This window comes from Protopterus annectens, chromosome 9.part0 (genome assembly GCF_019279795.1).
Source record: "Protopterus annectens isolate FY-2018-M chromosome 9.part0, PAN1.0, whole genome shotgun sequence".
NCBI classification, from domain to species: domain Eukaryota; kingdom Metazoa; phylum Chordata; order Ceratodontiformes; family Protopteridae; genus Protopterus; species Protopterus annectens.
The window spans coordinates 814,879,047-814,905,414 of NC_056743.1; the positions used below are offsets into that span (position 1 = coordinate 814,879,047).

At 37.9% G+C, this 26,368-nt stretch overlaps 1 protein-coding gene across 3 annotated transcripts in view; it reads right to left on the bottom strand.

Annotated features, from left to right (window-relative positions):
• Positions 1 to 26,368, bottom strand: part of DIP2B (disco interacting protein 2 homolog B) — a 2,678,679-nt gene that overhangs the window by 789,694 nt on the left and 1,862,617 nt on the right. For all 3 annotated transcript variants that reach the window (XM_044083475.1, XM_044083472.1, XM_044083474.1), the window contains exons 20-21: positions 13,528 to 13,608; positions 11,219 to 11,346 (exon numbers count right to left, since the gene is read on the bottom strand). In XM_044083475.1, the coding sequence (XP_043939410.1) occupies positions 11,219 to 11,346; positions 13,528 to 13,608 (209 nt within the window). The remainder of the gene's footprint in view (positions 1 to 11,218; positions 11,347 to 13,527; positions 13,609 to 26,368) is intronic.

A 26,368-nucleotide genomic window follows, 5' to 3' on the forward strand; every position in this document is an offset into this window, starting at 1 on the left:
AAAACATGCTGGAGGGATAGGTCCCTGACCCAGAGACTCCCCAGACTCTGGAATAGATTACCTATACATGTTCAAGCAGAGTGCCTCTTTGGCCCTCTTCAAAAGGAACCTTGACAATTAGATGGGAGAAAGGAAATTCACCCCGGGGATCACGTCAGTCGCCCTGCTAGACAGGGGTCCAAGGAAGTAAACAGTGTGGGAAGAAATAGCCAGGGAATTGTTATGGCTAGGCTTGTATAAGCCCTAGGGCTGACAGCCTAGTACCAACCTATGAACCTATAAACAGGTACATTGCAATGGAAAACAATGTGTTGAACCTGTCTACATTTGTTTTGAACTATAACCATTTAAAAGTGTTAAACTTGGGTTTAAATTTTGTGCCTTCAAAGAGGGCAAATGTTGCTAACACCCTAAGTTTAAAAAAGTATACAAGGTCTTTAAATTTAAACTATATAATTCAAAGATATCACATCATTTCATACCAAGTATATAAAACCTTCATGTTATAATCCAAGTTTGTTACATACTATTAGAGTTTTTGAATCTGCTTGTGAAAATGAGATAAAAGCTATGGGAAAGGGAATGAATAATAGAAGAATATATCATAATTTATCTAAAGAGGAAAGGAAAGCCCTAAAGGAAATAAAAGAAAATAATATCAGGGTGATGAAAAGAGGCAAAGGGGGTACACCTTAGTTTTAATGAATCAGAATGTTTACGTTGCTTGTATAGAAAAGATGTTAAGTAACATTACAGAATACAAACTAACTGATATGGCAGAAGTAGCAAAAAGCTACAGAAGTATTTATTCATTTTTATTTGACAGTTTAATGTATGGAAATTTGGAAAAGGATGTTTATGATTTTTGTCATATCGATAATCCTAAACTCGGTACTTTCTTTGGAATTTCGAAAGTACACAAAAGTGTAATTTCTCCACCATTTAGGCCTACAGTGTCTGCCCCTAACTATATACAGAGGGAATCTCTTTATTAGTAGATTCAATGTTAAATGCATTAGTTCAAAAAATGACCTCTTATTTAAAAGACTCATAGGATTTTTTAAACAGCATAAGAAATTATATCCAAGTGTCAACCTTTGACCCCTCTACACGTTATGTTTTGTACTGATTCTGTATCCCTCATCATGAAGGTGTAGAACATGTTAGAGAATTTTTATAATTCTACCATGTACAGCAGTTTTGAAAGCAACTTTTGTTGTGAACTAATTGATGTTTTGTTAAATAACTATTTTATATTTAATAAAAATGTGTACAAACAAATTTGAGGGGTTGCTATGGGGTCTCCAGCAGCCCCCTCTTTTGTGAATACAGTGATGGGCAATTTAGCAAACACTGTGTTAAAACCATTAATAACTGAAAATCAGATTATATTTTTTAAAATATTTACTGATGATTTGTTTTGTATCATGGTTGGAGATGTAAATAAAATTTCCTTGACACCCTTAATTCCAGGCCAGAGTATTTAAAATTTACCTTAGAGGATGTAGGGTTAAAAATTAATTTCTTAGATGTAACTTTAAAGTGGGATTTAGATTTAGAAAAGTTGGTTACTAAAATATACCATAAAGATACTTTTACTAACCGCTATTTACATTACACTAGCCTTCATCCACATTACATGAAGGATAATATCTCCCAAAGGGACAGCTCATATGAGCTAGTCAAATAACCAGTTTGATGAGAGACTTTTTAAGTGAAGATGAATTTATTACCTCTTTACTCACAAAGGGTACAGTTAAAGGGACATGCAGAATATGTTATTAGTAAAAAAGACACACATTACCCAGCTATTCATCATGGATTGATAACGTCAAATAAGAAAAACAGAGATGATATTGAAACTCATTTTTGTCTAGAAATGACCACAGCAGATATTGGTGTTATTACAAAAATAATTTTAGATAACTGGAAGATCCTAGAATGGAATAAGGATTTACATCAAGCAGTGGGATCTTACCCCAGGTTTGTTTATAAAAATCAAAGTAACTTAAAAACTATTGTTGGAAGAGAGAGAAATAAGTTAGTACATAACACTAATTCTGCACAGAAAAGATGGGGCATGCATAAGTGTGGCAGTTGCAACACCTGTAGATATATTTTTGAAGGTCCCTTTGTCAATTTAGAACATTTACCTTACACCCTCAAGGTCCTTGGATATTTTAACTGCAAGAGTAAAGGAATAGTTTATACAGGTATTTGTGCACGCTGTGGAGCATTCTACATTGGTATGACTACCAGATCTTTAAATGTTACAAAAAAAGATCATTATTATAGCATTAGGAAACAAGATAAAACTAATGCTTTTTACAAGCATACGATCAAATGCCCGGAGTATAAATTTTTTTATTTTCCATTCTTGAGCAGGGAGTAAATGATCTGAGGGGTGGTGATTTTAAAACATATCTTGAACAAAGAGAAACGTTATGGCAAATCAGATTAAATTCAGGCAAAGAACTTGGCATAAATGATGCTGTTAACATCAAATGTTTTTTAAAAGACCGTAGAGTCTATATAAGGAAATAACATTCTGTTTTTTTGGCTTGTAATGGATTAATTGTTTAATTGAAGTAGTGTGCCTATTGGTGGGGATGAATGTTGTAGTAGTTTTAAACTGTGGGTTTTTTTTGAATGTTTGTTATATTCTGATGAAGTTTTTTAATGAAAACGTGGATTAAAGGTTTTATTACGCAAAAACAGAGTGGAGTATACTTTGCTTTGCCTAGTTCCAGTTTCTGTTTTTTGTGTACAGAAGAATATATGCGATGTATAATGTTTGTACCTGTGAACATTTTAATACAATTTATTTCTTTTATATAAATGTATGTTTGCCTATGTCATAAGTGAAAATTCAAAAAAAAATATTAAAAACGACAAAGGAAACCTTCAGCACTGGATCCAACCCAGTTTGGTTTCATCAAAGACAGGTCATGTCTACTGAACCTGGTGGACGTCTCTTAGAAGGTCACTAAGGCAATGGATGAGGGCAAAATGGTATACACCACCTACCGTGAACTAGCTAAGGCATTTCATATACCACCCCACTTGGCCATTGTAAACAAACTCATGAAATCAGGCACAAGGCCTAAGTAACTCACTGGATAGCCAGCTGGCTCACAGACAGGACCCACGAAGTTACACTTGAAGAGACCACCTCCACAAAGAAGTTGGTCACCAGTGGAGTCTCCCTGGGATTTGTATTGGATCCGCACCTCTTCGGCATCTATTTTTCTGGAAAAGGCCTACCAAGATTGTAGATGTTTACAAGCTAGTAGCAATCACAGAAACCCATCAAGACACTAACATCTTACAGGAAAGTCTAACACAGACAAATGACTGGTGCCAAAGCCGCAGTTTAAAACTCAGTGTCAAGAAATGCATACTAGTACCTTTTGGGAAGTCAGTCACCTAGGGAAACTAACTCATTGTGAAAACACCCCTGGAAGTTGGCACAAAAGTCAGGGATTTGGGGACTCCCATAGACAGTAACCTGGATTTTGACCAATATGTATCTAAAGTTGCAAGAAAATCATTCTATATCACACAATTTACAAGTAAGAGCATGGCATCCAGGTTCAGGGAACTTATCTTGCCACTGCACTCAACCATCATCAGACCTTTAACTGAGTATGATGCTCCTTTCTGTAAGCATCTGACCAGGCACATACATACAACAACTGGAATGTTCACAGAGGTTCCTCACAAAAAAGAATACAGAATGTAAACACAATGTCCTATGCAGACAGCCTCAAACCTCTATTTTTATATTCCATTTCCTACAAACTGCTTATAGACACTTCATATCTGGCATACAAGGCATCAGTGGATCTCACTCTGATGGACCTTTTGCATATCCACAAAACAAATAGCAGCAGAACTACTAGATTTAGGGATTTAAACTTTACCGGTGACTTAAATAGGACAAGTTGGAGGGACAGAGATGTTTCTCAGAGAATCCCCATTCTCTGTAACAGTCTTCCCATCCATTTGAAGCAGAGACCGTCCCTAAGCCTGTTCAAGTGCAACCCCGGCCAGTGGATGTGAAACTGGAAATTCACCCCCACATCTGACACCTATTTCTCTGATGGACAGAGGCAGCCATTAAATCATGCCCTAACATACACTTTTAAAATAACCTCTAAGGCACAATAACTCATTGGCTACATTTGGATTGCACGGCTAGGTTAATAAAGATTCTAGTAGTCATTAGCTTAGTACACACCTATAACACTCTATGAAGTGACAAAGGAAAAGGGGAGTAATAATACTGATTGTGAAAGGGGATCCAATAATGACAGAAGATGAAAAAAATAAAACAATATTAGATTTGTGGCAGTAAGGTGTTAGTGGCAGGAGAGGATTACCATGCAGTCATGCATTTAAATTCCAACTAAATCTACTATTGTGGAGGCTTAGGAGAATTTTGTGAGAAATAAGTTTTCAGCAGAGAATACTAATTATGAGTGTGGACTGGAACCTGATTAGCAATAATAAGAACATATCAGGGGACCTAGAAGTTAAATGTAATAAAATAGGGTAGTTTTTTCAATAAGTACATCAGAATATTCGGCATGGAATATGTGAATTTAGTAGCAGGAACTTGAACAGAATTTATATACTATTCACCAAGATACAACAGCAGGGAAAGACGGGATAGAAATTATATTTCACAAAAGAGAGACTCATCCAGCAACAATATCAGATAGTACACTAACAAAAACTAAGATAATGTTGCAGGATAATTATGAAAAAAATGAGACAATGGAATTTTCCTGCAAAAGAAAGTGAATCTCAAACAGAGGAAAAGGAGCCAACTGCAGAGTGCTATACGGAAAATAATGGAGTACATGGAAGGGTTACTGTTAAATAATTTTTGAAAACAACTCTAGAGAACAAAAACTTATAACTCAACAACTCAGGCAAGAGAAAGCAGAAAATGTTGTAGCCAATCTTAGGGTGCTTTTGACAAGAAAACTAACAAGAGATCCTACGGAAGTCTTGAGATGTTTTCAAAATTTTATGAAAATTTGTATAAAGCAGAAAAATGGGGAAACAAAAAATGCACAAATGGAAATATTCATGGGATCCTTAATTATGTCAAGGACAGTGGAAGAGGAGTCTCAACAACTAATAGCTAATACAGGAAGAGATGAGAGAAAAACAGTGATGTGCAACAAATCAACAGAGAAGTCTCCAGGAGCAGACGTTATTCCTGTGAAAATTTGAAAGCTAGGCAGGAAATAAGTGATAAAGATCTGAAATTATTTGTTTAACAATTTTAAAAAAGGGGGGGTACAAACATCCTAAGAAACCCATGGTCACTGTGTTACCCAAACAGGGTAAATACCCTTCAAAGGTAGGTACTAGGCTATTGGCCCTAGGGCCTATACAAATCTAGCAAAAAGGTACCCTGGCTTTCGCCACCCAAGAAAATTATTTTCCTGTGCCACTGTTGAGCAGAGTCACAGAAGTGATCCCCGGGGTGAATTTCATATCTCCCATCCAATCATCAAGATTTTTCTTGGAGTGCTAAGGAGCTTTTTGTTTGATATAGATAGGTAGTTTGTTCCAGATTATGGGAAGTCTCTGGGACAGGAATCTATCTCTCCAGCATGTTCTTGTTTATTGTGGTGAAAAGGTTTAGGTCCCTAGAGCATGTAGCTCATAGGGATTGGGATTTCTTTAAGTGGAGCATGTCTAAAAGCTCTGGGTTTGACACAGCTTTGTGTGTTAGGCAGAGATCGCCTCTGCGTAGGCGATATGCAATGGAGTAAAGCTGCAGTTTTTTGAGATGGTCTGCGTAGGGCACCTGTTTGAGGCCGGTAATCCTCTTTGTGAGGTATTTCTGCGGCCTTTCCAGTTGTTTTAGATGTCTTGTGAGGTACATACCAAAAGGGGCATTGTACTCTATAATGGATCTAATGAGTGACGAATAGAGGGGAACAATGACCTCTTTTTTCCTGGATGAGAAACCTTTTGTGATGAGGTGTGCCACGTAGAAGGATTTCCTGACTACTGTGGTGATGTGATTAGCAAAGGAGAGACTACTCTCCAACTGTGTCCCAAGGTCTGTTATCACACTTTCGGTATTAAGTAGACTACCGCCTATGTGGTAGTTCATGTGTACAGAGTTTTTACCAAAAGGGATGACAATGCACTTTTTGGCACTGAGCTTGAGGCCATGGCTTTGACACCAGGCATCTGTCTCAGCGAGGTCCTTTTGTAGGATGGCCACATCTTTTGGAGTTTTGATTATGGCTCCTAGTTTGCAGTCATCTGCAAACTTCGTTAGCCAAAGACCTTCTGTGTTAGCCTGTACTTCAGAGAAGTAGATATCAAACAGGAGAGGACCCAAGACTGAACCCTGTGGTACTCCACTTGTCACTGGTCTAAAGTTGGATTTGAAGTCTGCTACTTTCACAGTGTGCGTTCTGTCAGTGAGCCAGTTGGCAACCCATCTTGTGACACAGGGATTTATACCTAGTTTAGTGAGTTTATCTATAATTCCAGAGTGGGGGATGGTGTCAAAAGCCTTGGCGAGATCTAGTGTGAACCACCTTACCTTCATCTACGGCTTTGGTGACTGCTTCAAAGAAGTCTGCCAGGTTTAGGAGACATGATCTCCCTTTTACACACCCAAACTGGGTGGGGTCCTGAGTTTGGAGATTACCAATGTCATTGTTTATAAGTTCCATGATGATATGTTCCATAGCCTTGCAGACCAGGCTCGTTAGGCTAATGGGGCAGTAGTTTCCGGGGTCCGTGGTGGCTCCCCATTCATGGAGTGGGATAACCATCACTGTGCACCATTCAGTGGGCACATAGCCTGAGGTGAGGCTATGACTGAACAGGGTACTTAGGTGGAGGGCCAGTTAGTTCTGTTGTTCATGTAGAACACAGCCTGGGATGTTGTAAGGTCCCATGGATGCTGCGTTCTTGGCTTTGGATAGTGTTTTTTTTTACCTGTGCAGCTGTGATTACATGATCTTTGCATTCTTCTGGTATAGAGATGCACCCTTTAGGGGATGACGGGGGTAAAGTTAGCACTGAACCTATCTGCCAGGATGTTGGCATTATCAGTTGGTTCTGTATATTTAGTGCCATTGTGCTGTAACTCAGAGCAGATCTGACTGTTGCCATTGAGATTCTTGACATAGCTATAGAATGCTTTGTGGCTGTCTTTAGAGTCAGTGGTGATTTTGTTTTCTTAACTAGCTTTGGAGGATTTTATGACGGATCACAGCTTCTTACTGAAGTTGACCAGGGAGTTTCTCAAATCATGGGATTTTACTCTTTTTTGCAACAGTTTCTTTCTTCTGTTGTAGAGTTTGTTTATGCCAGGGGACCACCAGATTGGCTTCCTTTTTTTGGAGGACAGCATCTTGGTTCTGTTAGAGACTGCACGATCCATGCACTCGTGTAAGTGCTTATAAAGTGCATTTGTGTAGGATTCAGCAGTCATACCTCTACTGTCCGTCAGCATGGGTGTCGTGAAGTTTTCGACTTCTGTCTTAAGAAGCGTGAAGTTGGCTTTGGAGAAATTTTTTACTGTGGTTTCCCTAATAGGGATGGGGGAGGGATGTGGATGTCTAGGGTGATTAGCTTGTGGTCGGATCTGACCAATGAGGAATTGACCTCTGATATGGAACACCGGTTGCCCATGTTGATAATAACCAGGTCTAGGATATTGCTGCCCCTGGTGGGGGTGTGGATAAGCTGATCCAAGGCATTCGAATTTATGAATTCCAGAAAACGTTGAGCACAAGAGTTGGTAAATGAGTAGTTTTCCCAGTTAATGGTGGGGTAGTTGAAATCGCCCATTATTAGGGTGTTAGGTTGCACCCTAATATTTTCCAGTGTATTAAGAAATGAGGAGTGGGAATCCTGGGGCATGGTGGGGGATCTGTAGCAAGCTAGAATTAGGATTGCGGTCTTGCCCAGAGTTAGTTGCACTTGGATAATCTCGGATGCATTATGCTGAGCAACTAGCCTGGAGGTGTGGATATCCTTAATGAATATGGACACGCCTCCGCCTTTAGTGTTTCCTTCCAGGTTAGGTGGCCATAAGGGGTGGAATGAATTATAGCCTGGTAAAGCAGGGGTACTCTCTGGAACCTTGCACCAGGTCTCTGTCACTGCACAGATAACGATGTTCTCCATTTTAAGGAGTGCCTCGAGTGAGTGTATTTTGAGGTTTAGACTTCTAGCATTGAGTAACAATACCCTCAGATTCTTCTTGCTTGTAACTGTTACGGTGGTGAATTTGTCATTTGAACCTTGCCTAAAAAAAGACACTATAGGGGTGGCTAGAGCCTTAGCCAGTATCCGGAATCCCAGGGGCAACAGGTGCAGGCCATCTCTGGCAAAGCATCGTGGTTTGTCGATCATGTCATCCCAGGCAGACAGATACTGGATCCCCTTAGAATGACACCAGAAGCTTAGCCAATTGTTGAAGTCAATCATTTGACATTGATTTGATTTCAAACAGACACAATTTTTTTATTTAAACTGTTAAGTGTTTATTATCAATACTAGCTAAAAGAATGGCAAAAATAATACCAATGGATAAAGATCAATGTCTTTTTTCGAAGAACAGGCCAACATAAATTAAATAATGATAATCCAGAGGAGAGCAGAGTGTAAGAAAAACATCACTATTGTTGATAAATCTTGATGCAGAGAAAGCATTCAACAGAGTCAGCTGGAATTGTATGAGTAGGGCAATGGCAGCATTTGCGTTCTCTAACAGAATAATATGTTTATGTAAGGAAAATATATGAAGGGTCAGCAGGGGTCCTCTCTGAGAATCTCTATGTGAAGAGAAGAAACATGCAGGGATGGCCTCTTTCCCCATGTTATTTGCTTTACATTTAAAGTTGCTGACAGAGAAAATAAGGGGTTCATAAATTCAAGGTTATAACTGGTATGGGTACTCTACAATGGTTAGCTTTGTTTGCAGATATTAGTTTATGCTTGATACATACATAAAAGGAGATTTTGGTGTTGTGGAACATTTTGAGAAGACACTTTCAAGTTTTTCAGACTATAAAATAAAACATTCAACAAGGCTATACTGGTAAATTATGGATAAATGCATGGATTTGTTCAGCAATATCCTATTTAAGGAGACATTATTAGATGAAGTACTTACATGCATGGATTAAAAAGGATTCTGTTATGGCAGCTAAATATATGTGGGAAGAATCTAAATAAAAACAATACTAAAATCTAGAAACTGGATGCTCCTAATTATGGATATGAATAGTAAGGTACAAACAGTAAGTAGAAAAATGTTTTTAGTCCCCTTAGACTTGTACAGAGGTCAAACATGGTTATCAACCAGAGGAGAAATTGTGGAAGTTAATTCATAAAGAACTGAAGCAATTTATTTTGAGGGGGAGGGCAACAGTTAAGTAGGATAAGCTGATTCTCCTCATAGAACACAGTGGTTTAGGGATATCTGATTTGAAGGAGTACTTTAGAACTACACAGTTAAGTCTCACATACGTAACTCAAGCAGAAGGATATATATCAAAAGTGGAAAAGGGTGATGAAATATGACAGACATTCAGGAAACAGAGGCTAGGATTTTGAATGCCAAACACTTAACAATAATAGCAATAATACATATTACATTCAAAAACGTAGCAAATAATATTCTAAAAACTAAGTGTGGGAATGGAGAATAAAAGTTTTACCAAAAGATATGTTCACAAGTAGGGGTATAGAAAACATGCGAGAGGGGGTTGTAATTTACTGGACAAAATTAGCAAAGGAGTCAAGCAAATAACTCAGGAATGAAAGGTAACAGACTGGGATGATGGTAAGCAAAAATCTGGACTACAGGTTAGAGACTGCTTTCCCTATCAGGGATTGATTAAAAGAGTATAGGCAAAGAGAAAGGTATAATGGAGTGCTAAGTGAAAGACCAGCTCTGCTACAGGAGAGGATGCTGTTAGAAATGGGACATTTGGTATGGCATACAAAATATTGCATGACAACTACAAAAATGAATCAGAGATGATTAGTAAAGTTTGAGAAAACAGAATGGCAAAGCAATTTACAAAAGAACAATGGGAAGAAACTTTTAAGACTCTGAAGCAAGCAAAAACGTCCAGAAGGTTTAGGATTTTTGTATAGAAATGTTCTCAAGGGTATTTTATACCCTCAAGGAGACTTTAGATAATTTTTCCTCAGGTAGATAGCAAATGCTGCAGGTGTGACGGAAAAGACAGAGGTAATTAAGAACACAATATCTGGGGATACAATGATGAGATGGAAGACTTGTTGGGGGGGTGGTGACAAATGGTCATAACAAAGAAAATTATTATTTTGAGCTGGAATACAGGATCTGCGTTGCCTAGAATTAGCGGAGGGTTACTAAGTTTAGTGTTATTGACTGCCGAAAAGCAATTTCTAGAAAATGGAAATCAACATTTTTTTCTTTGCATAAGTTCTGGACATTGTAAAGGAGACAAAACAACTACAGGTGGAATCATTAGAAAATGTAAAAAGTATAAATTTGACAGAAATAAACGAAATTCATGGGTACAATGCATGAAGAACAAAGTTCAGGAGGAATAGTAAGTTTTAAGGGAAAGTAGAAACGAAGCAACTAATGTAATATTGGAGTGAATTAAAACTGTTAAAAATAATACATATATGCAAAACTACATGGCAAGAATAACGGAAAATCTTATGGTTTGCTTTCTTTTTTATTAATATATGTGATATCACATTATTGATTAAAATGTAATAACTTAATACAGGTGTTTAAAAAGAAAAAAAATCAACAACAAAGCAAAAATAGGTGTAAAGCTGAGCTACAAAGAATTGCTCCCCAAAGTCTGTAGGAGTGTATCTCTGGGGCTAGAAACAAAGTGAGTGACCACAAACTATCTCAATGAAATATATATATATGTCTGTAGCAAAAAAGAACTGAAGAAAACATTGGACCATCTTCCTTTTTTTTCTCTAAAGCAGGCATGTATCCTTGCACTTAGGAAGAGTTTGTCTGTTTGCCCTTCACACAGCTCAAGGAATCTGACTGGTAGGTAGAACCTATACCTGTGTCTAATTCCCAACGTCCTAAATTCTAGTCCAACACTGACCTGTACAAAACAAATATAAATCCATTAACAAACAATATTTAAAAAGCAGAATATAAAGGAAGATTTGTAAACCCATTCTGTATACTGACCTGCCTCTGTACACAGTCTTCATGGGCTCAACAGCTAATGCAGTAGCTACGACGTCATCAGCATTATGCCTGCGGCCACTTACCATTAACAAACCATCCATTTTCCCAACTACAAACACAAGACTACCCTGCAAGGAGAAAACAAAGAAAAAAAAACAGGCACACATGAAGTTAAAGAGCAAGGAAATCTGCATTTATTTTATTTTACTACATGTCATTACATAACACACCTTTACATTTTAAAAGCACAAATACTACAACCACATAAGAAGAAATAAAAACTGAAAAAAATGACAAAGACGACTATTATTCATTACCATGCAACCTGATGGCAGACAAATGTCTTCTGACCAAAATTATTTCAGTTTGAAATCACTTATGGTTGTAGAGTTTTAACTTATGAAAGTAAATATCCACTCTTCCTATCAGAGTCCTTTAATCTTTATTCTTGTCACTGCAATTAAAATAGTAGGCAGCAAACTCAACCACTCACAGCTTAATTTAATCCAGTATGAAACGACATTTCCCTTGCTATGAATATGGTCAAAGGATAAGCTGTTGAGTAGCACATCTTTGAAGAAAAACTATATCCAAGCTAAACTGATAAATTCAATAGTGCTATCTTACCCTGTGCTAAATTAAATGGAAGCTGTGAACAAACTCAAAGCACAAGTTTAAAAAGAAATAACTACTTTGTTTCAATGCAATACAGATAATCTTGACCCAAGCTGAAAAAATCCATTTCACATTTGTCTACTGTATGCTTGATTCCAAGAAAGGTCATACTTTATGTGCTAAGATTTGCTGGTTTCAGTTGGCAATGAAAATATGAACAGACATGAAAATAATGATAAAAAAGAACATACAGTGTTTCTGTAGGGAGAAACAACCCAATGTAGGGGCTGTGTCCCCCACACTCCCTTTGTTTAATTACACCTACTCCAAATATGTACAATCAAAACATGCATATGTAGTCTGACACCGCACTCTTCAATGAGGTGGGATTAGGCATACTGAGATATGATAAACAGAAACACAGTCCCTCAAAATTAAGGCAACATAACAATAATGGTGGTCATTTTTATGAACAATGAATTATTTACTTATTGTTTATTCAAGTAAACCAAGTTATTCCACATATTATATATTACAGGAATAAAATGAAGACTACTGGCCTGATGATAAAGGGGCAGGATGTCCACATGGGTCTTGGATGCCTTGAGTTCATCTACTGGCCCTAAAGACAGTCTACAAAGGGGGAGGGGGAGTAGTGTACAGCCATCTCTGTTGGCACAGATGAATAAAGCCTAGACTATAAGGTGACAAGTGTTTGATTAGCAGCTCAGGCATCTACTAAAACTGGAAGTCTAAAGGGAAGAGTTAAGCAGATATTCCAGATTACCTCGCATGTCTGGGGTGTTCAGTCCCATGGCCGGGTCCCCAGTGGAGACTAAAATCCACATGGGTACACTGGCTTTGAGAGGGCAGAGCAGTCTTGAGGGGACAACTTTTTTTGCAACGCTCAACAATATGCCTTTAATGACACTCACTACGTGGCTCGCCCTGAGATAGCTTACTAGGCATGCACTCTGGGACTAGGGATTAAAACAGAAAACTCCCTAACCCTAATGGATGGCAGCACCACTTTCTATTGCCTGATAAAGATGAACGGCTGGGCTCTTGCTTGTTTGGGAACAAAGAAGACTGCAAATTAAGAGGATCAATAGTCACAACAGGAGAAAAAGAACACACAAAAAAGAGAAAAATGCAATGTGTGACCAAGGACAAGCACCAGCTTATCTTTTCCAAAGAAGAAGATGCACATTACCAGAGCTCTCACAAAATTACGGTGACATTAAATTTAGACAAAAGAGAACTTTTCATCCTTGTGTATAGCTCTCACGCAGAAGCAGGCATAAGTGGGAATTAAGGATTCTAAGTACACTAAGGGGAACAAGTGAGCAGGACACACTAGAAGCACTCCTTCTCTACCTGCAGTATGATGACATGATCTCTCTCAGGACTCATGAAGGGCAACAGGTGACATATCTAAATTCAGCAGGGGAAGAACCCTTGCAAACAAATAAAACATAAAGCAAAAACCAGAATGAGACAGCATTTCTGCTGACTGTTCCTAGTGTTCATAATATTCAAACTGGCAAGGTGGCCTAGAAATACATTTTTGAAATGTGTTCAGTGGTATAACTGCCTCAATAGAACTACTTACTGAAGTTGTGGTCAAGTAGTACATATTCTAAGAAATGCAGATGCAGGAGGAAAAAAAAGCAAACAACAGATACAACACTTACGGGTCCAACAAATCCCAGCAATCCAGAACGGATAAAGGGGGTGTCGCCAATAGAAACACCTGCCGAATTCACAGGGATCACCTATGATACAAGGTACAAAAGAATACAATTACTTCTCTCATCTATAATATCGAATAGGGTGCACTTTTTTATACATATGCAACTATATATAGGCATTTGCATCCCCTGTCACAAAAGGAACATGAGTATACCATATAAATATATCAAAAGTTACATAACCAGAAATTACATGTCTAAATAGAAATTAAGTACTCATCATAATGGGATTTTCAAGCTTACTTTGATGTGGTTCTTAAAGTGCCTGCCACTGCAGGAAACAACATGCAGAAAGGCAGCCTTCTGAACCCAAGTTATGACGGGAAAGCATCTCTCAGAAAATAGTTTCAAGTTAGAATGATTTGCATTACTGCCCATTCCAAGACAACAACACACATGCAGGCGGTCCCTGTATCAGACATACTTCAAAAGGATCTTCTACAGTGGAGACAAGTTAGTTTCATCCTCTAAGGACTCTGTCACAAAGTCTTGCATTCTCTAGCTCCTGAAGTCAGGTGTTTGCATGTCTTCCACTGGCGCATGCAGTGACATTGTATGTTAGAGCTATGAAGAGGAGCCAGGTCCCCCTTCCACATTTTTATACTCTCTCTTGCAGCTGTGTACTTCAGATATGACATGTGGAAAATGTTTTTCATGTGTACTTTTAACGGTGGATAAGACAAGATTGAGGCAAGTACATATTTTATAGGTTAGTTCAAGATTAATGCTCAACATGCATCTATACTGATGATCATCTATGCAATTTGCAAGTACTGCTACAAGTTTTGGTTAACTTTTTTTTTTTTTTTTTACAAAAAACATCTTTATTGAATTATCACTTATGACAGGCAATCATACATTTGCATAAATGAAAATAAGCGATACTAATACATTTTCAGTTGGAAACAGTATAAATCACATACAATCTTCTTTACAGTTGTCAGTCAAACATCACACACCTCATTCAATTCCTGCCTTCCTTTAAATCTCATCCCTCCTCCAAATTATTATTCTGCATGCATTTTTCCTATGTGATTAGCTCCTACCCTTTTGTAAATATCCCACTTCCATTTCTTTTATCTGTTACTAAATTCACTACTTATAATACATTTGGTTTAAACTTTTATTTACATTTCCAGTAACTGCCTTTTTTTAAAGCCAGCAGAATTATTAAACTCAGAAAGGCCTAAACAAGTCCAGGCAGTTATGATTATGTATCACAGCTCAAAAAAATAATAATTTCCTTAGTTAAAACAATTTGGTCACCCACTATTTCTGACAGAGTAGTCTGCAGAATTTTTAAAGTCTGCCAACTCAATACACTCCCCCAAAAATGTTCCCAATTACCTCTTTCTTCCACATCACACCTCCAACATTTGCAATCTAACCGAGAAAAAATAATTTGGAACCTGCTTGGGGTACAAAATACATATGTAAACATAGCTATAGCAATCATGTAATATAATGTATGCCCTACCAATTACTCATTTTTTTAACAGCAGATTCTGTACCAGATCCTACTAAAAACTCTACCAGTGCTTTCCAAGACGGCTGCACAATGATGCAACAAGCTTAATTCCATCTCTCCCAGTGTGAAAATAGAAACTTAGCACAGAAAACCAGTGGTCCTAGATTTCCTGGATAACTTTCAGTAACCGGGTAGTAAGTACACTGCCTGGATGCCAGGAAAAACAAATATAGAGGACCGGAAGGAAAATCATTTACAAAAGGTGATGAAAAAACACTGCATGGGAAAAGTACTGTAGCTGTTTAGCAAAAAGCAGTGGAAGCTCCAGACATGACTTCCAGTAACTTAGAGAAACATAATGCAACTCCACACAGATCTGGCTAAAATAAATGAAACACTCATAGAGAATATTAACTCACACATTAAAAGGCTGGAAAAATGGAAGAAGCTTTAAACAGATATTCAGATAAGGTGATCAAAATGAAAAAGTCAGAGGTCAAAATGAAGAAAGTCCTGGCTCAATAACAGACTGCACAAGAAGAGATGTTTCAAAAAATAATAAAACTAGAGGATAGAGCATGGAGGGAAAATCTGAGATTTTTTGCTGAACCAAAGCAGCAGGAAGGAATGGACTGTATTCATCTTATGAAAGCAAAAATAAGAAATGGACTGGTATTCCACAACAGGAATTGTTAAATGAAAGGGCACATTCATGTGCATGCTCCAAACCTGGCTATGAGAAAACAACACAGACCTTTAATACTTAAGATGCAATCTTACCAGCAGAAGGAGCTGATTCTGACAAAACTGTGGCAGATGGGACAAAATTCTAAACGTGGGAGACAGCAGAGTGTTTGTAGAGAATGACTACTCACTCTAAACCAGGAAGAAGAGTAAATGTATCTCATCATTCAGAGAATGTTGAGAAGCAGGTGTGAAATTCAAACTCCTGTATCCAGCTGTCTTCAAAACATTTTCTCCTGGAGGAACAAAACTGTTTTTTTTTTTTTTTTTATGAAATACATTTTAGGGAAGAAATACAAAAGTTTGTCCAACAAAAAGAGTGCTATGAAACAGAAGGAGATTCTGCTTCTTGTTCTGCTGGCAATATTGCAATGGAAAATACATGAAAGAAGGAAAAAAAAGCACAATCATTGACTAAAAGAATCGAGATTGCATTGGATATGAAGCAGAGACAGGGTTTGGGAGAAGGAAATGAACAGGAATAGAAGAAAATCTGGAAATATTGGACTTTCTTGTAGTTCATTAAACATGTAGGGGACTCGATCATATGCCCTACTTCATGTCATTAACTACTGCAAAATAAAATAAATAACTTAGAAACTGACAAATGTGGGATTACAAAGCAATAATTATATTTGTGAAACAAGACAGAACAAGAAAATCTGGAAGCATTGGACTTTTTTGAACCTTGTTAAACTTGTAGTGAACTCTAAAGCATACGCCCTAATTCATGCCATTAATGTGTGGAAAAATAGGAGAGGGGAAGATGAGGGAGAAAGTTAACGGTAAGAAAAACACTTTTTTTCTTAATGCTACTATTTAAACAATACATGATTTTCTTTGGACATTATAAAGTACACTTTTTTTCAGTTATTTTTAAGTGTAATGAGGATACTAATGTAAACAGGTACTCCTGTTTTTTTTTTTTCTTTTCATTTTTTTCTCCCTTCTCTTTCTCCTTGTTCAGTGTAATGTAAAAAAAAGATTTGGTTAACAGAGTATGACAAAAGAAAAAGGAGTGTGCTTTTTCTCATTCTTGCATAGGGGAATGACTGGGTTAAAGCCATTAGCTTAATATAGTAACAAGCTTTAAGAGAAAGCAAGTAAATGACAAAGAATATTGAATACTATAAGGCCTTGTTCTAATAAACATTTTTGCGGCTGGTTCTCATGTCTAGCAGATAATCTGATGAAGAGAAATGGCTTGGAGAAAATGTTTCCTGACACATTCAAGCGTTTCCCAACTGACAGAGGTATAAAGATAAGACAAAACAAAACAGCACTTAATAGAACCACAGGCTATACCATGTGTCTTAGCATGGATGACCTTTCTTTTAGTTTAGCTTGACTCTCTGTGTGAGGCTGTCAGTTTGGAACATTTGTTCCTATTAGGAGAGTAAAACTTCGATATTTAAAGATGTACATAGTTTTGTCTGCTAAGTTAATAGGTTTCAGGGGGGTATTGTGTGTGTGTGTGTGTGTGTGTGTGTGTGTGTGTGTGTGTATTTTTGCTTGTGGGTTTCGAATAAAACAAAAAGTTCTATAATATGGGACATAGGCTCACATGAAGATAACAAGAAACAACTGTATGAAAGACTAACCTGCCAAACAGTACATATGTATGTAACATAAAAGGTGAACTAGACATTTAACAAAAACTGTTATACATAAAAGGTAGGAATAATAATCTCTCAAGAATATGATGCTTTCTACAAGGTCTTCAAAAGTTAATGGTCTCTCAGATAAATAGAAAAAATAAAGAGTACAGAACTATATTAAAAATGTAGAGTGCAAATAGTTATGCTACAGGAGATGCACTTGGAAAGAACTGAACATGTGGATTTGATAAAGAAAGATTTTCAGGATGGTCATTCAGTGGAATACCTGGGGCAAAGGAAGAGAGGATTTCTTATAATAATTATAAGAGGAGCTCCAATAGTGAAAGAAAGAGAACAAATAAGACAATAACAGTAGACTTATAGTACTAAAGGACTACTGGCAAGGTAGGAGGATTACACTGACATGTACTTATATTCAGCCGAAAACTGCTATAATGGAGATTAAAAAAATTCTGGGAGAATTTAATCAGCTTTCTGCAAGGAATATTACTTATAAGTGGGGAATGGAATTTGATTTGCAATAGCGAAGATGTGTCTGGGGGGCCCAAAAGGGAAATATAATAAAGGAAATAAGATTTTTAAAGGCATATATGAAAATATTTGGCATGGAAGATGTGAATTCTGTGATCGGAGTTTGGTGTGAATTTACATATTATTTCCCCATGATACAAAAATTGGGTTAGGCTAGACAGAATTTACATTTCACAGGAACATGTGCATTTAATTGAAGGTCCTGATAAGCACCCAATAACTAGTTTAGCTCATGTGCCAATAATAACTAAAATAAAAAAACAGGATAATGAAATAAAAATGAGACACTGGCACTTTCCCACCTATCTGTTGAGAATAGATGAATTTAAGGAATGGGTAGTGGAAATTACTCATGAGCTATTAGAGAAGATAGAAATTTCTTCTGAAAATATAGCTAGGGAGTGGGATAACAGTAAGTGGAGTTTAAAAATAGGGTGGAAATAAAAGAAAGGGAAATATGGTTAAGAAGTAACAACTACTACTTAGAGGGACTGACAAATGTTAAAGTATTGCAAAATAGGAGGAATCTCACAGAAGAAGAGCAGCAACTGCAGAATGTTAAACAGAAGATAAGGGATTGCCTTCATAATGTGTATGAGTTTAGAAAGACTGGTGTTAAGCATCATTTTTTTTATATTAACTCAAGCACAAAAACTTTTAGCACAACGACTTGGGCAACAAAAAGTAGAAGGGGCTGTCACCAAGCTTAAAGAGCCTATAACAAAGAAGAGGTAATAAAAGATCCTGTGGAACTATTAGAAATATTTAAGAAATTCTATAATAGTCTGTATAAAGCAAAGAAATATGGAAATCAAGAAAAGGTACAAATAGAAATATTTATAGAAGAATTAAATATGTCAAGGTTAGAGGTAGAGGAGGCTCAATTACTAACAGGATAGAAGGAGATTAGATGAAAATGGTGATGTATAACCAGTCTACATGAAAGTTCCCAGGAATAGATGGTATTCCTGTGGGAAGTTTGGAAGCTAGGAGGGAAAAAAGGTGATAAAGATCTAGAAACATTTTGTTTAACAGTATTTTAAATGGAGTAGCAGTACCAACATTCTGGAAGAAAGCGGTGGTAGGTGTAATACCTAAAGAGGGTAAAGACCATAGGCTCATAGGAGGTTACCACGCTATCGACCCAGAGGTCATTTCAAGCCTAGCCATTTCATCCCAATGTAATACCCTAGATACTCTAAGTAATACCCAGGATTGTATTTAGTAATGACTGCTCATGTCCGGGAGGGTTTTGGGCGCTATCCCTGGTAAGAATTTACGGTGCCCCATCCACTCATCCAGGTCCCTTTTGAACAGTGTCAGAGAGGTGGCTGAATTGGCAGCCTATTCCAAAGATGCAGCAGTCACCGGGAGACAAATCTGTTCCTCCAGCACATCCTATTCAAGTCACAGGCCATATTTAGGTCCCTGGAACAGGTAACTCTAGTGCTGTTTGATTTATGGATGTGCAGCAAATTCATTAGGATTGGGTCGGAGACTGCTCTGTAAAGCCAGGCATAAGTCTCCCCTAAGAAACCTATATGATAACGACTATAGTGACAGGGACTTTAGTCGGTCTATGTAAGCACATGCTGGAGTCCCTTGATCTTCTTAGTTAGAAACCTCTGAGATCTCTCCAACTGCTGCAGGTGCTTTGTACTGTACATGCCGAAAGGGGCATTATACTCAATTATGGGCCTGATTAGTGACAAGTACAGAGGGGTTATAACCTCCTTTGCTCTAGATGCGATGCCTTAGCTAATCATAGACCCATCAGATCCAGCTTCAAAAAGGCCCATTTCAATACTAAACCATGATTACAAAGTGTTTATGTCTACAATAGCTAAAAGAATGGCATCTGGCAAAAGTGATGCCAAAATTGATAGATATAGATCAATATGGTTTTGTGAAGGGGTGGCAAACATTTGGCAACATTAACAGTGCACTGATGATCCAGAGGGAAGCAGAATATAAGAACATAACACTGTAAGTGGGTGCAGAGAAAGCACTTCACAGGACTTTATGAGCAGAGCAATGGAAGCATTTGCATTCCCTGATAAAATTATAAGGTTGATTAGGAAGATATATAAGGGATCAGAGGTGAAAATTAAAGTGGGTGGGGTCTTCTCTGATAATCTTTGCTTGAGCAGAGGAACCAGGCAGGGGTGTCCTCTCTCTCCTTTATTTTCCTTATATTTAGAACCACTGGCAAAGAAAATAAAGGACTCAAACCCAAGGATATAATTGGTATGGTAGTCAAGAAAAGCTGTCTCTATTTGCAGATGACATTATTTTATACCTGATAAAACCAGAAAGGGACATTACAGTACTGTGGAACACATTGAGATAGTTTCATATCTTTTCGGAATACAAAATTAATGAAGCTAAAACAAAGGCAATAGCTGTAAATTATGTACCCACATACAAATTGGTTTAGCAATATCCATACTTGTGGGGTCATGATAAAATGAAGTATTTAGGAGTATGTATTAAAAATTATTCTGGCTAAGGATAGGAGGAAAGAGACTAAAAATATAATACAAAAACTGAGAAAATAGAAGCTCTGCGGATATCAATGGTAAGATGCAAGCAGTTAAAATGTTTTTAGTCCCTTTAATCTTATACACAGTTCAGGCATATTTTTATCAACAGAGGAGAAGATGTGGACAGCAATTAATAAAGAGCCGAAGGATTTTATCTGGGAAGAGAAGACGACAAGAGTCAAGTGGGTTAAATTTATTTTTCTAATAGAAAAGGGCAGACTGGGATTACCCAATCTGAAAGGGTATTTCAGAGAAACACAATTAATGCTCCTATACATAGCACAAGCAGAAAACTATAATTCAAAGTGAAAGAGACAATTATGAAAACAGGTGGGAAGCCCAAGAAAAAAGGAGATTGGGATTTTGGATGCAGACCTTTAAGGAGAAGAACAATAATCATATAGAATATTATATTCATAAAGCAGCAGAAAGCATTCTAAGAACTAAGTCAACACGGGAATGGAGAAAGGAGATTTTGCCAATAGGGATGACTGCAATTAGGGATACAGACAATAGGCAAGAGGGGGTTTGAATTTAACAGAGAAAACTGGCAAAGGAACCAAGGTATGGGGAGCAAATAACTAGACAAAGAAAAGTAACAGAAAGGGAAGATGCCAATATTGTTTGCTTCTGTCCTTCCTCAACAGATGTGGTCTTCTGATCTATCTTTAGACAGTCTAGACTTTAGGATACACAACACAGGTTCCCTCCCATTACCCATAATCCCTTCCTATCCCCAACATTACCTCAGACTGAGTTTGTCACCAATTCCACAAAGAGTGAAAACGCTTATCTAACAAGCAGAATCCTGGGTAGAGCCATCCACTTCTATTCTCATCTGGGGCTTATGGAACATCTGAAAAATACCAGGTGATGGGACTAACTATCATACCAGAAACCAAGAAAGAAATGAACCTCTCATTTATGGAAGGAGGGCAGGAAGTTGAGGAAGGAAGCAGACAACACAGATCTACTGTTATATGTACATAACTTTTGTATCTTATGTTGTCTCTTCTATATATTCTTCAATAGATGGGACAGAGTCCCCAGCTAAAGATCACAAGGGTGGTCTCATGGAAGGATATTCCGGAGAAGGGCTGAAATGAAAGCAGCTCTATTTTTGGAGGGCGAGTTGAGTTTGTAATTAGAAATGAAAGTATGAATATTTGACCAGATGGCAGCTGCACAAATATCATCAACAGATGCCCTTGAAAGAAAGCAGTGGAAGTGGACACAGATTCAAATGGGCTTTAACGGCTCTACACAAGGTAAGGCCCATCTTCTTGCACACATGAGAGATACAGCCTGACAGCCATCTTGATAAAGGTACTATAGAGATTCCTTGTCCAAATTTCACTTTGCTGAAAGAGACAAACTGTTAATCAGGTTTCCCACTATGTTTGGAAATATGAATTTAGAACTGGAGCAGACAATGCAAATTCAGCAAGTATAGCATATACTCCCCTTTGTTGGAAAAATTATGGAAGAAAAACAGAAGATGGATGGATTGGTTTACTGAAGTTTCAGTTGCCTCTTTTAGAATAAAGGATGGGTTTCTCCATAAAAATACTCTGTTCTTGTGAAAAATAATATATGGAGGTTTGCAATACAGGGCTTGCAGTTCAGATACTGTCCGAGCTAACGTGACTGCCACCAGAAATGTTTTACAATTAAGACACGTGATATCTGCCTTGGCTGCATGTTCAAAGGCATGACAAATTAAGACCTCTAACAAAGCATTCATGTCCCAAGTATAAGTGGTACCCTGGAGGGGTGGTCTTTGAAGGAAAGGACCCCTTAAAAACCCTGGACAATCTAAGGAACGCAACAGATGAATGATTTTCCCTTATATAAAAATTAGGGATCACAGCTAGCTGAACTTTAACAGCAGAATAGCTAGGTCCATCAAGAAAAATGGAAGCAAGAAATCAAAAACTGCAGGAAAGGAGCCAAAAAGGGGTGCAGATTCTGCTGAGAGGTCCAGACATAATATTTTCTACTTTTCTAGATTTTCCTGATAGATGGTCTCTGAGAAGAACTAAGAATGTGAATAACTGGATAAGAAAGCCTGGACTAGCTACCCATAACTGGAACTGTGAAAGCCAAGCAGTTTGTTTGAGGGCCTGAATGCCCAGCTGAGGTATTCTGGATGGGTGAGGGAGAAGATCTGGACTGGGTGTACCAAGTGAGGCCATGGGTAGGGAAACTACTCCTGTCAAGGCCAGAAATGGGCAATGAGAATGACTATTAGTTTTCTCTCCATTGCCTTCTACAGTAAATTGGTGATGAGTGGAGTAGGTGAGCAGGCATACACTACTCCGGGAACCAACTGTGAGTCAGCACCTCCCCTTGTCACTTCCCCTCTTGGGAGATCAGGGCAAAGAAAACCTGCTGCATTTTGTGCTGTGAGGGGAAGCAAAAAAAGTCACAGCATGGCCGGCCCCAGTGATATAAAATCTGCCCTGCCACTACTGGACGAAAGGACCATTCATTAGGTAGGAGGATAGACCTGCTCAATGTGTGTGCCAGCACACTGGATTTCCCCTGAATGTGCACTACTATTAGAGAGAGACTGAAATATATTGTCCACTGCCACACTCTCAATGCCTCTCAACATAATGGGTAAGACCGTGTTCCTCTCTGTTTGTTGATGTACCAGACTACTGACTTGCTGTCAGGATAGAAATCACTCCCAAAGGTGGAACATTCTAAAAAGCCTGCAACACTAGGAGGACAGCTCTCATCTTCAGAATGTTGATGTGAAGACTGGTCTCAGAGAGGGTCCACATGCCTTGGACTATCTTTTCCATGTACTTCCTCCCTCCTACCCCAACTGGGAAGCATCTGTTGTCACTGTGGCCTGGGCTGGAGGATGGTCAAAGGGTTATACTGGTGATATCTTTGGTGAATGAAGCCACCATGTTGCGTGTGTTTTGCAAATGTCTGCCAATGAATCGCAAAGCCATCTAATGGACCACTGTACTGAAAGCATCCACTGGATAATCTAGATGTGGTACCTCGCTGGGGGAACCCAAGTGACGGAGGCAGCCATAGATCTTAGAAGATGAATTTTTACTCTGGCAGGTGGCTCTTGCAGGAAAGGAAGTGTGATGCTCAATTCTGTAGGGCTGTCAATCTGTTCTTTGGAAGTTTTACAATCTGACCAACTGTGTCCAAATGTGCCCCAATGAACTCTACAGTCAAGACCAGAAGGAGCTTAGATTTGTCTCGATTCACAGCAGTGCCCAAATAAGAGCAGAGAAAGAGAAATGAGTCCCTGGCATGGAGGTAGGGGTGGAAATAAGCCAATCATCAAGGTATGGGAACACATGGAATCCTTGCAGTCTGAGATAAGCTGTGTCCTCTCCCATGCACTTGGTGAACACCAGGGGGGCTGTTGTGAGACTAAATGTCAAGGCGCTAAACTAAAAATGACTGGCTCACCTGTCTATCATTTCCATAAGTTTTTTTTTTATTTCCTTAACAACTGCTCTTCTTTCAGAGGGCAGAATATCTGGGAGTTTCCTTGATGATGGAAGGGGGCAAAGAAAAGGACCTAAATAGCCCCTGGAGACAATCTCCTGCACACAAGCATCTCTGTTGATGGATGTCCAGGCTTTGGGGTACACAGATAAGCATCCCCTGACAGCCTCCAACCAGCAGTAGGAGTGCTGATAAGGCTTCTCTGAGAATGGACCCTGGTAGCCTTGGTTTTGCAGACCTCCTTTGCCATTGCCATGGGGGGCAACATCCACCATTAGACTTCACCCCTCTGCCTCTGTGGGGAATTTATCTCCAAGAGTGTCTAAGGAAACCCTTGGAACTTATGGAACCACAGTTCCTTGCCACCATTCTTGTTTCTGGAGAAGGACCTCTGGGACATAAAAACTTTATTCCGGTGGTAGATAATTCTTCTCATTTTTCTCATGCCTAGAAATTGTGTCCTTGATTTTTGGTCCAAAGAGAGTTAAACCATCAAAAGAGGCATTTACAAAGGCTGTCTTGAAGTCTTCTGCAAAGTGACATAAGTGAATCCAAGCATCTTTCCTGACAGAGATTCCTGTGCCTGCAGCTCTCCAAGCACCTTCCATAGCATTGGAAATCAAGTACAACAAATTACTGGAAAAAGACTGAAGGGTAGCCAGCTGTGAGTCTACCATTTTCCTGGCATCTGAAAAGTTGGACCTTGACAGAGATTTGGAATGCGCCTTTTTCAAATGTCTCTGAAATCTTGTTTTGGTTGCCAGACCCTCAGGGGGCTGCTGAAGTGTAAACCCATTTTCCAAACCTGTTAGAACTTGGGGAAAAAGGGGGAAATAAAATTACCAAATAAAGACAGTTATGCTAAACCATCGCTACTTAAGTTACAGCACAATGGCTTGACAAAGCTAACTAGAAAAATATACATATGAAACTTTTAGGGGAAAAAACAAATAAGTAGAAGTCACTGGGGAATTATATGTGGTTAATTTTATGCAACAATATATTCTCCCTCTCTCTACATATATATATATATATATATATATATATATATATATATAAAGCACACGCACTACATTTAAAACAATTAATTTTCCATATTGGAGAATACACACACAAAAATTTGGTTCAATTTACTAATTCTCTTTTGTTCCTTTTAAGGTCCAAGAGAGTTCTAACACATCAAATATATCTCAACAGGATAAAAATTATTTTATAGCTTGGTTTAGTTGTTTTAAAGCTGAAATACTAAAGACAGTCTCTATATTAATCAGAATTCAATCCAAATCCACAAGACTAATATTGAGTACGCTCATGATAATTTTTGTAAACTATTGCAAGTTAAGGATAAAAAAATATATAACATTAGTAGAATATTTGTGTCTTATTATGTGCAAGAAGAATGACTACACAGCTATTTTATCAGGCATTTACAACTGTTTTAAAGATGTTATAAGTAATATGTTTTGGAAATATATTGTTTTAGAGGAAAATGGCAAAATTTCTGAGAGTTAAAAGATCTTTGTATTAGGCTCCATTAGATAAACTTCTCTTAATCACTAATGGTGTATTTTTACATGGAAATACATACATAGGGGCCTTTTATACACTTGACGAAATGGCACAATAATTAAAAATAATACTTATAATTAAAAATAATAAACCTGAATGTTGGAGATAGTAAGAAGCAAGTAAAGTTGGCTGGTTTCATCCAGATAGATGGAAGCAAGAAACAAACTATCAATCCACAGTAACCAGTTTATTGGTTTTAGCGCTTTCATTTTCTGATGAAGTCTGAGGCTTAAGGCTGACGAAAGCGCTAAAACCAATAAACTGGTTGCTGTGGATTTATCGTTTGTGTTTCTTGCTTCCATCTATCTGGATAGTTTTTGTTTTCTTATGCTTCTTGGTTGGTTGGTTTCATATAATGTTTGACTCCATTAGACTGGGGAGAAATTAATTATTTCATACAAGTTCTGTGGCCTGATAAGCTACATCTTGATATAAGTCTTGCTATATACAACATCTCTCAACTTCAATTTGAACAACAATAATTGCTATTTATTAAGGACAGACTATACTAGCAGTAGCAAGAAAAGTCATCACAAGAAAATGGAAGAGAAACACTGCCCCATAACATAAGAATGTTTCATCTTTAGGCAAGAACTAATAAATAAAGACATTGCTATTAAGTTAAACAAAACATCTCCAAAATCTACAGTTAACAATCCATAGCCAAAACTGTTAAATCTGACTGAGAGCAAGCTCTAAAATACAGATGTCCACTGAACTGAGGCACTGATTCAAACTATTATGCCTCTTTTATCATTCCAACAATTATGACTACACACGGAGCATCAATGGTAACATAATATGACTTATTGTAGACATGCTTTGTA